Source organism: Rhinopithecus bieti, unplaced genomic scaffold (genome assembly GCF_001698545.2).
Source record: "Rhinopithecus bieti isolate Rb0 unplaced genomic scaffold, ASM169854v2 scaffold_21777, whole genome shotgun sequence".
NCBI classification, from domain to species: domain Eukaryota; kingdom Metazoa; phylum Chordata; class Mammalia; order Primates; family Cercopithecidae; genus Rhinopithecus; species Rhinopithecus bieti.
In genome coordinates, this window is record NW_016810508.1 from 1,138,480 (window position 1) to 1,156,129 (window position 17,650).

The 17,650-nt window shown below is 39.9% G+C and overlaps 1 protein-coding gene across 4 annotated transcripts in view; it reads left to right on the forward strand.

Moving 5' to 3' along the window:
- LOC108542269 (V-type proton ATPase subunit S1-like protein) overlaps window positions 1-17,650 on the forward strand; it is a 44,847-nt gene that overhangs the window by 8,692 nt on the left and 18,505 nt on the right. For 2 of the 4 annotated variants that reach the window (XM_017892225.1, XM_017892226.1), the window contains exons 3-4: window positions 12,612-12,668; window positions 13,339-13,384. In XM_017892225.1, the coding sequence (XP_017747714.1) occupies window positions 12,612-12,668; window positions 13,339-13,384 (103 nt within the window). The remainder of the gene's footprint in view (window positions 1-12,611; window positions 12,669-13,338; window positions 13,385-17,650) is intronic. The other 2 variants (XM_017892228.1, XM_017892227.1) reach the window with 2 other exon arrangements.

Sequence of the window (17,650 nt, forward strand, 5' to 3'; positions counted from 1 at the left end):
TTTTTAACCATTGTACATGTATATATATATTAAAATATGTTGTGCACCATAAATATACACAGATTTTGTTAAAGAATAAATAATTAAAATAAATTAATATTTAAAAAAGATGGAGCTGCACAAAAAGTGATTACCCAATGAAATTGTGTCACTATCTCACCCTGAAAGCAAAAATCAACTCCGGATAAATTAAGGGCTTAAATATCAACAAGAAAACTTTGAAATTCTTAATAGAGAACAAAGGTGAATATCTTTTTGAACTTATGAAAGGCAAATGTTTCTACACATAACAAGAATGATAAGTTTGATCATATTAAAATTAAGACCCTCTTCATCAAAAAACATCTGAAAGAAAATAAAAAGACAAGTTACATACTGAGGATTGCTATCCATAGCCACAAAACTTACAAAGGATTAATATTTTAAAAAATTTCTGGCCAGGCACGGTGGCTCACGCCTGTAATCCCAGCACTTTGGGAGGCTAAGGCAGGGGGATCACCTTAGGTCAGGAGTTCGAGACCAGCCTGGCCAACGTGGTGAAACCCCCTCTGTACTGAAAATACAAAACCTGGCCAGGCATGGTGGCGCATGCCTGTAATCCTAGTTACTCAGGAGGCTGAGGCAGGAAAATCACTTGAACTCAGGAGGCAGAGGTTACAGTGAGCCGAGGTCACTCCATTGCACTCTAGCCTGGGCAATAGAGTGAGACTGTCTCAAAAGAAACAAACAAAAAAATCCCTTCTACATAACAATAAGAAGAGAACAAATAATACAATGAGAAAACATGACAAAAGACATGAATAGGCCAGCCGTAGTGGCTCACACCTGTAATCCTAGCTCTTTGGGAGGCTGAGGCAGGTGGATCACTTGAAGTCAGGAGTTCGAGACCAGCCTGGCCAACATAGTGAAACCCCCATCTCTTGACTAAAAATACAAAAGAAAAAAAAAATTAGCTGGGCGTGGTGGCATCTGCCTGTAGTCCCAGCTACTCGGGAGGCTGAGGCAGGAGAATCGCTTGAACCCAGGTGGCAGAGGTTGCAGTGAACCAAGATCACACCACTGCACTGTAGCCTGGGCAACAGAGCGAGACTCCGTCTCCCAAAAACAAACAAACAAACAAACAAACAAAAAAACATGAATAGGCATATCATAAAGAAGGAAACGTATGACCCGTAAATACTTGAAGAGGTATTCGTCATGTCTGATTATGATATAAATATTAAACTGTACTTGAAATTAGTTGGGGAAATGCTTCCTCTTTTTCTGTTGTCTCTAAGTGTTCATATAAAATTGGGATGATTTGTTCCTTGAAGGTTTAGTCAAACATCCTGTAAAACCTTTGGGGCCTGGTGTTTTCTTTATGGGAAGGTTATTAACCACAGCTTAGATCTCTTTAATAGTTAAAGAAATACTTGTAAAACTTAGGTTTTTTTTGAGTCTGATCTGGTAAGTCATTTTTCTAGGAATTTATCCATTTCATCTAAGTTTTCAAAATTATTTCATAAAGCTGTTATGACATTCTATTATGGGTATGTATATATACATACGTGTATATATATGTATATGTTATATATTTGTGTTGGAAGGTTCCAAACTATGACTTCAATTTCTTTAGTAGATGTAGTGCTATTCAGGTTATTTTTTCTTGAGTGAGCTTTGATGGTATGTGCCTTTCTGGGAATTTGTCCATTGCATCTAATTTGTCTAACTTATGGCATGAAGCTGTTTGTAATATTCTCTTATTATTTTTTTAATATCCATAGATTTATAGTGATTTCTCATCTTTCATTCCTGATTTTGGTGATTTGTGTCTTCTCTCTTTCTCTCTTGTTTGTCGGTCAGTGCATTAGTCAGGGTTCTTCAGAAAAACAGAACCAATAGAACGTGTATGCATGCACATGCACGCACACACACACGGAGGATTTATTATGAGAAATTGGTTCATGTAGTTGTGGAGGCTGAGAAGTCCCACGATCTGCTATCTGCAAGCTGGAGACCAAAGATATCAGTTGTTTAATTCAGTCTGAGTGTGAAGGCCTGAGAACTGGGGCTGCTCACTGTGTAAATCTCAGTCCAAGGGCCAGAGAAGATGAGATGAGATGTCAGGGAGAAATAAGAGGCAAATTTCTTCTTCCTCTGCCTTTTGTTCTATTTCAAGCCCTCAATGGATTGGATGATGTCTACATTGGAGAGGGCAGTCTACTTTACTGAGTCCCCTGACTCAAATGCCAATCTTATCCAGCAAAAACTTCACAGTTATACCCAGAAATAATGTTGAATCTGGCCTTCCCTAGGGCCAGTCAAGCTGATACACAGAATTAACCATCACAGTCAGCTAGAAGTCTAACAATCTTATTGATCTGTTCAAAGAACCAGCTTTTGTTTCACTAATTTTATGTTGTTTTTATTTATTTTACTTTTTTCTTTTCTTTCTTTTTTTTCAGCATGAACTATCAAGCAATCTATTTGTTTGTTTATTTGTTTGTTTTCAGTGTCATTTGGCCTTTATTATTTACTTTCTTCTGCTTGTTTTGAATTTAAATTTGCTCTTTTTCTTTTTCTTTTTTGGTTTATTAAAGTGGAAGCTTAGATACTTTTTAAAAATTCTTTCTAATTTGGTCTTGAGGTCTCTCTCTGGAGAGTGGCTATAACATGCATCCTTGCTGTAATGGGACTCCCTGATGGTTATGGATGTTTACAATGTACATTTCATGGGACAGTTCTTTATCCTGGGGGATGGATGGCCTAATGCCTAAGTGTCTGACCCATGCCCAGGTGTCCCTTTCACAGTACGCTTGTTTTACTGGGATACACCCTGTGGTTCCTTGTTGACCTGTGTCTAGTTTATTCCCACCAAGATAGCCTTTCTCTAGGAGAACCCTGACCGGGAAAGAAGTCTGAGTGTGTCAGCAGATGAAACACAGAGGAGGCAGCACAGCAAAACACATCACCTAACAGAAGCGGTTTCCTTCCTTGACAGAGCCCAGAAAGAACAGGGCAGCACACCTTGCAGGGCCATTTGGGGGACACATGCTCAACCAGCGGGTGGGGGCAAGAGAGAGGGAGAGACAGAGGACTTGTGGGATTAAAACGTTTATTGGGGTCCAAAGTATTATCCAGACAGGTTTCCCATGGGGAGTTTTCATTGGTGAGTTTAAAGCATGCAGGCATGAGTTCTCTGGGGCCACGTTGTGACTGAGAGATGGTTACTGTGACATTTCCATGCAGTCTGTGTGGGGTGTGGGGGTCAGTGGTGCATGTCCCTGGGGCTGTATCTAGCTTCCCCATAGGGAAGTGGTCAACCAGAGGCAATTGTATTGGGGGCTATCTAGATCAACCACATTGAGGAACTGGGAAGAGCTAGATAAATGGAAACTGTGTCAAGTGTGACTAAGCCCTGCTCTGGCATGAGAAATTTCAACTTATATTCAGAATTGATGCTGAGGTAACATAACATTATAGAATTCACTACAGTCATTGATTTGAAACCTTCAGTCTTTTCTAATATATTTAATGCTCTACATATCCCTCTAAGCACTGCTTGAGCTGCTTGCCTCAGGTTTTGGTATGTTATGTTTTAGTTTTAATTCAATTCAAAATGTTTATTAATTTCTCTTTTGTCTTCCTTTTTGAACCATGGAATTAGAAGTATGTTACTTATTTTCAAATATTTGGGAATTTCCAAATATATGTGAATTTTCTGTGCACATTTGAAAAGAAAGTATATTCTGCTGATGTTGGGTGGAACATTCTATAAGTATTAACTAGCCCAAGGTGGTTGATAGTGCTATTCAAGTCTTCTGCATCCTGTATTCAGGATGATAGTGACATTAAGTGGAGGGAGGTGAGGATCAAATTTGGATGTTGGATCATACTTGGATGTTGGATTATTGGCTTACTTTCAGTAATGAGCTTAATTATTACATTTTTGTACATTTTAAAAATCCCATAAACAAGGCATGAACCAATGGTCAGAGTGTGTTATGAGCCAAGGATTATGATTACTATTTCTCAGAAAAGAAGAAAGAAGGGATTTAATTTTTCTTTCTTGGTGCTTTACATTTTGAATTTTTCACTTTGTGATGAACTTATTACTTAATTTGGAGCCTGAAAGGAGGAGGGACTATCCTTTGATATTGGACTCTGAATTTCCCTAAAAGAGTCCCCCAAAAGAATCTGCTTGGAGTTAGAGGAAAAAAAACAAGGCCCCAGGGTTGCAGACTGGTGAGCTGGCAGGAAAGTAGAGGAAGGTGAAGTCAGAGAGATGGGCAGGGCCAACTTGTGTCCAAACTGCAGGCCGGGATAAGAGATTGGGGTGTTATTCCAACTGTAATGATAAGCACTGGAGGGGTTAAAGTAAGAGAGTGACAAGATCAAATCTCTATTTTAAAATGCTCACTGTGCCTGCTATAGAAGAACCATGACAGAGGGGCAAGGCCTCAGGTTATTCAAGGAGGGGGCTGCTACAATAGTCCAGGTGAGAGGAAGTAGGTAGTAACTTTGCAGGTGGAGAGATGTCATACTCTTCAGGATGTGTTTTGGAGTTAGGTCATGAATGAAAGAGCAAAAGAACTGATATCATCACTGTCACCATCACCACCATCACCTTTTCTAATATGTACTGAGTGTTATTTTGGTGCCAGACATAGGACGACTAAGCATTTCACATGCATGATATCTTTTAATCCTCAAAGCAATCCCTGTGTCGTAGGTACTGTTAGCCCCATTTTGCAAAGAGAAAATGGAGACTTAAAGAAGTTAACTTGCTTAACTTCTTTGTTTGTTGGTTTTCAGATTAGTTATAAGGCAGAATTTTGATTTTTAAGTTTAGAAAAAATTTTAATGAATGTGAACTAAAGGCACAAAATAGATGGAAATAGAATAGACAAACATCAGGAAAACTAGAGAGTTATCGTTAAGATAGAAGTATTTTTATTGTAAGTTTCAACCTGCTATCTTCGGGTTACTATAGAGTATATGAAAACCAAGAGACACCATCACTAAAGAATCCTACTTGGTAGCTCTTGCAATGTGGGGGCGAGTGGGAGCAGGAAGGAGAACAATTTTCCCTCTTTTCTGTTATCTTCCAAGTAGGAGTTTAATTAATAAACTGGTTTCCATCTGTCACTTTACTCATTCCGTGCCAGGTAAGGATGTGTGGCATCTGCAGCACATTTCAAAAGAGTAGTCTGGGCATGTTCAACTTTTCCTTTTTGAGATTCAGCCTGAACACAGAGCATGCATTTCCCCTGTTTTTTCCTAGACAGGCCTTTTTTTCCCACCAAGAGCCCAGTGCTGCCAGGATAGGCTGCCATGTCTGTCTTCTGGTGGGAGGGCTCAGTTACAATCCATTTTGCTTCTACTCTAAGCTTTCCTCCATTCTCTGTCCAGGCCTTGCACGCCAATAAAGGTGGCATTTGGGCCTCTGCTTGTCTTACCCCTTGTGCTGTTTCTCATTTGGTTTAACATTCAGTTAGGGTAGAATGGCATTTCTATTTGATTTCTCTCAGAGACACCCCACTCTCTCCAACCAAGAAGAAAAGTAGGTCTTCACACATTAGATCAGTTGATGAGGAGATTTAGGTCAAGAGTGATCATGATTCTTGATACCACCCTGGGCAGATCTAGCCATTTTGGGAAAAGAGCCAAAGGTTTTTGCAATATTGATGATTAACACTGGAACATTTAGTGGGATTCCTAGTACTTTAGCTATAAAAATGGAGGCAGCAGTTGCTATGGAAATGTGACAAGTTAAAGTAACAACTTTAAGTGAGCATGGAGAAGCAGTGAGGATAAGACTGATGATTACATGCTCTGTGTAACTACTCATAATTAATGTTGAGTGCTTCATTTTCCTGATTAAATTATTAAACACAATTTTTTCTTTGTCCAAGATTTCTTTTTTTCTTTTGCAATGGAGTCTTGCTCTGTCACCCAGGCTGTGGATACAATCTTGGCTCACTGCAAGCTCCACCTCCCAGGTTCACGCCATTCTCCTGCCTCAGTCTCCCGAGTAGCTGGGATTATAGTCGCTGCCACCATACCTGGCTAATTTTTTGTATTTTTAGTAGAGACGGGGGTTTCCCTGTGTTAGCCAGGCTGGTCTCGAACTCCTGACCTTGTGATCCGCCCGCCTCGGCCTCCCAAAGTGCTGGAATTACAGGTGTGAGCCACCATGCCTGGCCTGAATGAGATTGCTTATCCTCTCACTCTAGCTACTGCTTGGTGCAGTGATTATTTCTTCTCACATCTATTCCAAGGTAGAACTGAAGAAATAAGTCTGTGTTGCCGTATGATCTTCCTAATACTCAGAGCTGATCTTTAAAATCCGGTTATTATAATTAAACCTCTGTGTGGGATCTAGGGGGAGTTGACAAAGCTGTTCTTTGATGCTCTTTGTAAATTCCTGGAAGGGAGGTATAATTTTAAGATGCATATTAAAAGTTGTTCTCCAGGTGTTCTTGAGCTTGGCTGAGAATCAAGCAAAGGGAAATAAACTTCTATTTCAGTAGGGACCTTTGAGTTCTAAGAAAAGAAAGATAATTTTTCTCACTAGGAAAAGAAAGATAATTTTTCTCACTGCAATGTGAGAAATGTGTTAGCATCTCCTTCCCTGGAGAGATTTCACAGCTGGGTAGACGGACCAGATCTGTGTTGTCTGTGAGTTCCATGGGGAAACAGTTGATCTTTGGTGATGGAGAATGGCAGAAGTGACTCTTTCAGCCCTTGCATTCCACAGTAAAATGAAAAATCATCAGGATTATTTCAAGATTATTCAAATACAATATGTAAATGATTATAATATATAAATATAAAAATTCCTACCAAAATAAGCATGCAAAATCTCAGACACTTTATATTATTTAGACTTTATCGCTTAAAGGACTTTGCTGTAAAACAATTTTTTCCTTTGAATTAAAAAAAGTGAGAGAAAAGGAAGGAAATAGAGGAAGAAAAAAGAAAAGAAGAAGAGAGGAGTTCTGGGTTTGCATTGCTATACAAAAGAACAGAAGTAATTTTTCTGTTGATTTAAAAATTGCTTCTTGATCTCTTTGGTTCTAGCAATCATTGCTAATTATGAGGATAGCCAAAATGAATGACTCTGTAGCCAGTTCATAGATACAGCCATTTCGCATACTATGGAATAGTGTGCCCATGTACATGTGAATTTAAAAATTTACATAGCTGGGTTTTAAGTTAGAATTCACAAAAGTATTTAATTATTTAGAAAATAATATATTGGAGTTGTTACCAAGTAGTTGTATATAATACTTCCTTTGAAACTAAGTGTGCATGGCCGGGCATTGTGGCTCATACCTGTAATCCCAGAACTTTGGGAGGCCAAGGCGGATAGATCACCTGAGGTCAGAAGTTTGAGACCAGCCTGGCCAACATGGTGAAACCCTGTCTCTACAAAAATTACAAAAATGATCCAGGCGCGGTGGCTCACGCATGTAGTCCCAAGCTACTCGGGAGGCTGAGGCGTGAGAATTGCTTGAACCTGGGAGGTGGAGGTTGCAATAAGCTGAGATCACGCCATTGCACTCCGGTCTGGGCAACAGAGTGAAACTCCGTCTCAAAAAAAAAAAAAACAAACAAAAAAAGAAACTAAGTGTGCTGGCTAATTTATATCCAAATAATTCATTTTGCCCTTGTTATAAATGTGACTTCAAGGATAGGGCAACATCACATGGCACATATTCTCAACCTGAATTTCATCTCAGTGTCTCTGTCAAAGTGGACGCTGCAGGTGCCTGGTGAGAGCATTTTTTGAGGGTAGTGGAGGCCTTTTCCTTCCCTGGGACCCAGGTCTGTGAGGCTCAAGCCTCTCTTCCTAGTCTTGCCTTGATTACCACATTAAATATGTCATTTAGCAAATCCTTCTGATAAAGGCTCTTTTGTTGTACTTCAAGTAAAGAAACCCATATCGGAGTGTCTATTATATACCTGCCACTGTCTCCTTCATTTAATCAGCTATTGCCTGGGGAAGAGGTGGGACTGAGCTTAAGCAAGGTCACTGGTTTGCTGTATCCCAAAGGTGTTTACATTTCTGCAAGTTACTGGGCTGGGAGGATTTTGGGGGTGAGGACTGTATTTTGCACTTTGTATTCCTGGTAAAGAATCTAGCACGGTGACAATCAGTATTTGTTGAATGCACAAATTTGTTTCAAGAGCAGGTCTCCTGTCTTAGTTTAGCTTGAGCAGCCCAGAACACAAGTAAGTGCCATTAATCTGGCACATCATCTGTGTTTCAGGAAGTCAAAGGGAAACCTAACGTGAGAAATGTGAACATTTAAATTAAAAGCACTTACAACTATTTAATGTACCATCCTGATTCTAATTAATGCAGAAGTTAATTTGATGAAAATTGGTAGAAATCACGGCAGCAATTTTGCTCTGAACTTGATAAAGAGTTATACAGTACCTCCTGCTCCTTGGGGAATGGAGGGTGTTAGTGAACTGATGTAACCTGGATTTTGTCTGTTCCCATTTTCAAGTAGCAGAATTCTATGGAATACTTGAATTAATTGATTTTCCCGTTATAGTTGCCTAAAGACTCAGGCCTTGGGAGTCATAACCATGTGGCACAAAGTGAGAATTAATTCTGTGGCATTTTTCGATAGGATCATTCCTTCATTCTGTGTATTTTACTGAGCACCAACTTGGGCTCCAGGTATATATCGGTCAAATAGACATAGTATCTGCCCTCATGGAGTGTACCGTGTGATGAAGAAACAGCATCAGTAAATACACAAGAAAATAAATCTCTCAGTGCAAATTGTGATATATGTTTGTTATGATGAAAGTGAATAGGATACAGGGAGAGGTAGAGAGGTATGAGGTGACTTCACAGAGAGAACAATATGTGCAAGGTCACTTGGGTGCAAAGGAGCTTGGCATGTTGAGGGTGCTGAGAAGCTGAGTGCGAGCCAGGGTGCCTGGAACATGTTCAGGAGGAGGAGCTGGTGTTAAATGAGGCAAGAGAGACCAGCAGGGACCAAGCTACGCTGGGCTTTGTAGGAGGTACATGGATTCGGATTTTGAATCATTGTGCAAAGACCATTATAACTGATTTAAACATTTATGCAACTTTTGGTCTGAGAGCATTGAATGAATAGAGACTGTGCACCCATTAGTCTTCTCAAGGTAAATATTAGAATTCTTAAGTTAGATCCATTTTTGTTCCTGTGGGAACACAATTCTATGTGGTCATATATGATTATGGGAAGATAGATTTTTGATATTCAAATATTCAGGTAACATATCATTTAGTTATATATAGTAAATCAAAAAATAAAGCAAACCCAAGTTGTTTCCAGTTGTAAAGAAGGTAGCATGGCTATACAGTTTCCTGTTCTCCTGTGGAGACGGTAGAGGGGAAGTTTTCCATGTGCCTCTGCATTTTCTGCATGTGTTGTGAGCTAGTCCCTAACTGCTCTCTGTTCTGAATACCTTTTCTAGGATGTTTGTATGGGGAGAAGCCTGGAACGGTAGAAATCATGTCCCCTTTGTAGCGAAGGACAGGCTTGCTTATAGCATTGGAAAGTAGAGGTGGTGTTTCTCCTCAGAGCAAAGGGCAGATAGGTTTACTACCCACTATAAAAAAATTGGAGCTCCTTAAGCTTAGGGTTTCTCTCCTGAAATGAAGCCCACTGTGTGTGCAAGTATCCATCTGGGCCTACCTACATTACTCCAAGGGGAAGGGGAACTGACCAGATATACTGATGCTTGTGCCACTTGCTGTGCGGTGAGTAATAAAGTCCTTTTCTCTGACCCAGGAGTCTGTGTCTTCTGTCAGCATTCATAAAACTGTCAGACTAACTAGTTAACTTTGAAGTGAGTAAAATCTCAGACCCTTCGCAGTTCTTCACAGAGGCTCCTCAGCAGTCTGAGCAGGAAGGTATGGTGCCAGGCAGGTGACACCCTAGTGCTTTGCAGCCTCTAAGATGTCCAATTAGCATTTCTTCTCACTGTTTTTCTCCTCCAAAGTCACAAGATGAGCTGTTCTCAGACAATCACATCTTAAGTGTGACTTCTAGTCTAAAATACATGTGTGAAACCTACTAGCTACTAATTATTATGCCTTGAATGTTCTTAACCAAGTGGGAGAATGTTTCAACAACAGAAAGAATACTATGTTAAAATTTTAGGATCAGGACATAAAATCTATTAAAATGATACTTTAAATTAAAAATATTGTGTGTATGTCTGAAAATGTAAACCCAAGCATATTTCCATGAAAGATTCTTTTTTTTTTTTTTTTTTTTTTTTGAGATGGAGTCTTGCTCTGTTTTCCAGGCTGGAGTGCAGTGGCATGGTCTCGACTCACTGCAACCTCCGCCTCCTGGGTTCAAGCAATTCTCCTGCCTCAGCCTCCGTAGTAGCTGGGATTACAGGTACCTGCCACCATGCCTGGCTACTTTTTTGTATTTTTAGTAGAGACGGGGTTTCACCATGTCGGCCAGGCTGGTCTTGAGCTCCTGTCCTCGTGATCCGCCCACCTCGGCCTCCTAAATGCTGGGATTACAGGCGTGGGCCACCATGCCTGGCCGAAAGATTCTTATGTGATAACCACTAAGGGACTAACACTCTCCTTTCTCAGTGTTCACAGAACCATTATTGTCACAATGCAGGATCATCATTGACTTGGGCTCTCACTTTCTCCCGACCAGGGCCTTGAGGAGTAGGCACTGCCACTGCTCCCATGGGAGAATACCAAGTACTGCTCTGGCAGCTGCAGGAGATGTTCTGTATCTGCACTGTCCAATACAGTGGGCGCTAGCCACAAGTGTCCACTGAACGCTTGAAATTTTGCTTATTTGAATTGAGATATAAGTAGCACGGTGGCTCACGCCTGTAATTCCAGCACTTTTGGAGGCTGAGATGGGAGGACTGCTTGAGCCCAGGAGTTTGAGACCAGCCTGGGTAACATATCAAGACCCCCATCTCTACAAAATATAGAAATAAATAAATTTTAAAAATTATACACTAGAGTACAGATTTAGGGCAGAAAAAATGTAAAATGTTTCACTAATAATTCTTAAAATTAAGTATGTTTGAAATGATAGTATTTTAGATAGGTTAAATAAAAATACTGTTAACATTAGTTTCATCTGTTTATTTTACTTCTTTTAATGTGACTAGAACATTTTAAATTCCATGTGTAGCTCTCATTCTATTTCTATTGAACAATGCTGTTCTAGATCCTTGCTACTCAAAGGGCGGTTCTCAGGCAAGCAGCATCACTATCATCATCATCTGGGAGCTGGTTAGGAATGTGGTATCCTACACCCCACTCCAGACCTACTGGGTCAAAATTTTCATTTTAACAGAATCTCATGTGATTTGTATGCACTTTACACTTTGAGTAGCTGAGCTTCCCTAAGAATAGGACTGACTGGTTTAGCAAACTTAAAATATAGGATGCCCAGTTAAACTTAATTTTTCAAATAAACAATAAGTTTTAAATATAGTATGTCCCAAATATTGCATGGAACATACTTATATTAAAATCATTTGTTGTTTTTTTGACATTCAGCTTTAACAGGTTATCCTATAGGTTATCTGTCAACATTACCTAAAACTAACTTCTCTTATCCAGACCTGCTTGTTACATGAAATTCCACGGAATCAGGAAAAGAACAGAAAGAGAAAAGGAGTGGTGAACAGTAGAAGCTGGGTGAAATGAAAGCAGAGAAGAAAGGACAGTATGAGGAGGGAGTAGGAATTAGATGGGGCACGGAAAGGCCACATTTAAGGCCAGCGACCCTTTTGATTTTGTAATTTTTGTTAGCAACTTTCTTCCTTATTCCTGCATTCTCCCACTTCCCCTAGTCATTCTGCTTTATTCTCCTCTTCTTATTTTCTACTGGAGTCCCCTGAACTATGTTGGGAGAAAGTGGTGTGTGAGAGGAATAGGAATGTCTCCTCAGCGCAAAGACGCCAGCTTTCCTATAGTCCATCATCTCTTTGAAATTTCACTTACAAATAGCCCTTTTCTGCTACCAGTACTTTGTCTTTAAGCCATCAACGTTCCTAAGTGCCCCAAATGGTGACACTTCACACTTTAATTTTGGAGGATTTTCTTTATTGTGGCATTTTAATTATATTTAAAAAAAATGTAAAACAACTCTTAGGAATTGTGTCGTTTGTTTTGTTTTTCAGGCTCTTAGGGGAGTGAGGTGAAAGGAGAGGTCAGCAGGGAAGGAATAACAATAGACATTCTACTTAGCTACGCGTTGAGTTAAGAAGAGCCTTTCACGGCCTGGCGCGGTGGCTCACGCCTGTAATCCCAGCACTCTGGGGAGCCGAGGCGGGCAGATCATCTGAGGTCAATAGCACGAGACCAGCCTGGCCAACATGGTGTGAAACCCCGCCTCTACTAAAAATACAAAAATTAGCTGGGCGTGGTGGTGCATGCCGGTAATCCCAGCTACTCAGGAGGTTGAGGCAGGAGAATCACTTGAATTTAGGAGGTTGAGGTTGCAGTGAGCCGAGATCGCGCCATTGCACTCCAGCCTGACAGAGGGAGACTCTGAAAAAAAAAGCCTTTTATCCATGATCCCATTTAATCTTCACAACAATTAAATGTGTCTGTCCCCACTCCACAGATGAGGAAACAAGGCTCCAGAGGGAAAATCACCTGCCTGGTGTTAGCTTGCTCACTGGTAAGGAGCTTCTGATTCCAAAGCCGGTGCGCCTCACCGTTGCTGTCCACACCTCTTGGCAAATGGAGGCTTATGAATTCATCAGGAAACTGTGAACTAGGACATACATGTGAATTTAGGGAAGTTCTGAAGATTTTATTTTCACCTGAAAATACATGTAAAAATATATACTTCATAGATTTTGGGGAGAAATTAATAGCTTCCTGAAGTGTAGTATGAAATATATAACAGTATGACATATATGTAGTATGAAGTATATAAAACAAAGTCTTAAGAGTTATATGACAGTATCAAAACAATGCCAATTTCTAAAATGAGCTTAAGTGGCAAATATATTTTCTTTAAAAATTGGCTCCTTAATAATCTTTCCATGAGATGAATAATTAGAAACCTATACATATTTGTGTTCACTCTATAGGCTGTAAGCCCATTATCAGAATCCCTCCTCTCCCCCCCCACCCTAAACATATAGGATAACATTCCTGGAAGCTGCCCTGTTATTGGTTAAACTATGCTGTCAGTCACATGGCAATGCAAAGTACTTGCATCTCTGCTCTGTTTAGCATATTATGAATTAACAGTGGTTACTTGCTTTGAACGAACCTGATCTTACCCTTTTCTGATCGGGAAAAAATCTTGTTTAGTTTTTCACTGATTTTTTTATGTATAGGATTTTCACTAACCTTGGACCATATATTTGCCAGGAAGAATGTAAGGTGAGTAACTGCACATCTTTTAAAGCAATGTATTTGTGAACTTAAGTGCAAGTATGAAATTAGATGGCTCTGTGATTTCTTTATGTTGTTTCATATCTACATTTGTTTGTGATTCAAAATGGATATGCTAGATCATACAGGTAGCTACAAAAATTATTGAACAGAGTTTATGCTTGAGGTAAAAATATAAGCTTTTTTGTAAGAGATAAGGGTTATTTGTTCAAAATATCCAAGAAACTTTTGTAGTATGTATCAAAGCATTTATCTATGAGAAAATGACTCCTCAAATCAGTGTTCAGATTTCTTTCATACTTACAAGGAAATGTTAATTCTGCAGTATCTCCTGCCATTATTATGTGAGAAAAGAGTAAGAAAAAAATTGAAAACTTCAGAAATATATATCCTGTCCTTCAAAGAAAAGGTGTTAAATCGTTTTAACTGTTAAGAGATGGCAATTAAATTCCTGTTTCTATTTCTGTTGTCCCTTTGGCTTCTTTATACATCATTTAAGGAACATTTACAGCTTTTTCTATGAAAAAGAATATTCAAAATCTGAATAGCAATTAAGGTATGTCATGTCTCTCACTGACTCATTGTGTGCCATCTCAACAAATGCATCAGGGAATTTAGTGTGAACACAGCGGACAGCAGCAAGCAGGAGAGTCTGGCAAAACTCGGGTTAAAGACTCCTTAGTCCAAAACTGATAAAATCTTTACATATAGACATTAACAGTTTTTTTCTTCCATTGTTTCTGAGTCAATTGGTGCTTTCCTTCAGGTTCTCTTTTGAATAGTAAGTGACTTATATCCTTTAGGTGGTTAAAGCCTAGTCCTGGTTCCACACCTGGGTTACACAGAAATGCCTGATTTGTGTATTACCCCAGTAAAATGTACACCAAGAATTAGAAAAATCCCAGTTCTGTTTTTAAGATAAAGTTAATGGGCTTAATTTTAGCTTCAGAAGCTTTAGATCTTAGAAATCACATAAGTCAACGATCATTTGAATCTAATAATATGGCTCATTAATTCATTATGAAGGAAACAACAGTTGTTGTTTTATGTGTTCTTTCAAATAATAGATCCGAAATTTAAAATATCTTTCAGCTCCCTGGGGCTATTCAATATTCTGTCTGTAGGAAGGAGGATTGTATTTTAAGCTCAATACACGGTTTCTAAACACAGAGTGAGTAGGGGTCATTATTCTCACTTTGCACATTTCTTTCTCAAGTTGGGTTTATTCTTGATCCAAAAAGAAATCCTGTGTGACCTCCCATTTTCCACTTTGATTTCAGAGTATTTTCATTAATTTCTTAGTTCATTCGTGCATGCAACACATTTTAAAAATAATTGGTGCTTTTAAGTAGCGAGGCCCCATGCTAGGTGCTGGGTCTACAATGGTGAGCACAACAAGATTAGTCCCTGCCCTCATGGACTAAGTCTAATAGGGAAGCCCTTGTTAATCAAATGATATATATTATTCCAAATAAACTTGGAAATGTGTTGTGAAAGAAAAGTATAGGAAGCAATGAGCACATACAATAGGGGGATTGGAACTCGCAGAAGTTAGGACTGTGTTCCTGAGGAAGTGATACGCTGTCATCTTGGAGGATATGTAGAAAATCACTAGGAGGATGGAGAACATTCCAGGTGGAGGGAACAGCAGGTGCTAAGGGAAAAATGAACCATGAAGTGTTCAAGGAACTGAATAATGCTAGAGTAGCTGGAGCAGAGAGAGAAGGGAAGAGGTGAAATGAGGCAAGCACAGCTGGCAGGATGAAGTCTGCCTGGGTAATGTCTGGGTATTTGTGCCTATTTCATATATTATATTCAGTTACATTTTAACCTGTGCTACAAAGTCTGGAGTTTAGGTAGGTTAGATTATTTGGCTAAAGCATATCTTTATTATAGTTTCATTATTACTTGGATGGGAACCTCACTTTTGTTGCTCAAGAAATTAAATTTATACTCACAAGACACTTAATGTAAACCGTAATGCTAATTTATAAGTTTCTAAAGGAAGGTATCTTTTTAAAAAATTAAATTAGAAATTTTAATCAAAGTAATACACCTACATGGTTTCAAAAAATCAAAAGGTGACAAGGCACACATTAAAGGAAAAATTGTCTTCTGGTTATTTCTATAGGCAAACATTTTCAAATTTTTAGTTGTTTCTTCTCTTGGTCACTGCTTGTATTAGTCACCTTTTTTTCTGGAAACAAACAACCCCTATATTACAGAAGTTTGTAGCCTCAAACATTTCTTTCTTGCTCCTGTTACTTCTGACAGCTACAGGTGGGCTGCTGTGACCCTGCTCTAGCTCTGTTTCCACTTCTCATTCCAAGTCCCAGGCTGAAAGAACAGCCCCTATTTGGGCATGCCGTTCTTATGACAGAGGGAATGGGGCAAGAGATGGCAGGCACATGCAGACACTCGCAACTTCTGCAGAACTGTCACATTGTTGCTTCTGCTCATATTGCATTGGCCTAATTAAGATATATAGCTAAAACTGGAGAGTTCCCTGACCCCCCCTTGCAGGACATGCAACGGGGTGTGGCGCATTTGTTTGGCCTCTGCCACATGTGCTCAAACCTTTTACAAGACGGGGAGCATGCAGACTGGCAGGTGCAGGAACCAGGGCAAGTGCTTTTGGGCTCTGGCCTCATGGTAGCATCTAGGGTTGGGTGCCTGTGACTCTCAAAGCCCCAGTGGGTGTGTCACAGTGCTCTTTTAGCTCTGCCATCTGCAGATGGCTTAAGTGTTAACCAGTTTAGTGCCCTCTTGGACCCCAGGTTTTTGTTTGGCATCCAGGAAGAGTCAGGTTACACAAGGGCTCGAAGGATGGTGAATGTGGGGGTTATATTGAGTGGTGGAGGTGGCTCTCAGCAGGATGGATGGGGAGCTGGAAGGGGGATGGAGTGGGAGATGATCTTCCCCTGGAGTGTGGCTCTCCAGCAGCCAATCTCCTCTCTGACTGTCCCCAGCCAAACTCCTCTAGATGTTCAGACACTCCTTCTTGTCTCCCCTTCTCTGTCATGCTATTCTACTGCTCTTGTTCACCTGTTCATCTGCTCATCTGCTTGTGGAGCCTGGGGTTTGGGGTTTATATGGGTACTGGATGGGGGCCCTGGTGGGCCAAAAGGCAACATTTGGGCACAGAAACAGGAAAGCCTGTTCCCATTTAGGGCCATGGGTTTCCAGGCTTAAGGGTGGGGCCTTTGCCAGGAACTGCCCTCTTCTATCCCGTATTACCCTGTCTCCTGTCCATATAGTAGCCAAGCCTAATGATGGGGCAGGAAGCATTTTCCACCCACAGAGAGAAACTGCAAGTCATATGGCCTAGGGGGATGCAAAATCCTCTCCCAGAGAAGGAAACAAAGACTTGGTAACAATCATACAATTCACTGTACTGCCATAATATCAAAATAATATGCATAGATGATTTCTCCATTTATACATGTTAGATTTTATAACAAGTTCCTTTATTATTGACAAAGTTCCTGTCTCCAACAATGTCCTCATCTTTCTTTCCTTCACCCCCCCGCTCAATATAGTTACATTACTGCTTTCAGTTCATCAGTGCTTGCATCACAATGACTATGTATATTGTTCACAGACAAGCCAGCTAGTAGACTGTATTTTGTTTGTTTCTTTTTTTTTTTTTTTTTTGATAACCTTTCTTTTCCCTTGAGTTAAAATGGCCTTTTGTAGTTGCAATTTCAAAACATGCATAGTCTTAATTCTTTTCACATGTTCTCTCCTCCAATGTGCAGTGGTCTCTCAAATTCCCCTTTCACTTAGAGATCTCTCTGCAGGTCTTCCTTTTATTATCCTCTTGCTCCGATCTGGACTGATTCTATGTCTGATGTACAATGGTTAGTCTTAGTTTCGCTTCACCACTCTTCTAGTGAGATCTGCTGTTTATGAGAGCCTGTGCTTTCTCTTTGTTGACTGTTGCCCTTATGTTGTGGGAGCATGTCCTCCATTAGCTTCTGTGAAGGGGTGAGAGGGATGCATTGGCTGAATTCTTGCATGATTCTTGTTTTTTACTTCTGCAAGCTTAATAGGACATTTTCTTTATCCTTAGCTCCAAAATGATGCAAGTACCTTAACTCACAAAAATCAACTCAAAATGGACCTAAGTGTAAAAGTTAAAATTTGAAAACTTCTAGGAGAAGCACAAGAGGAAAATCTTGGTGACCTTGTTGGGCAAATATTTCTTTTAGAAACAAAAACATAGGCTATAACAGAGAAAAAGATTACATTGGA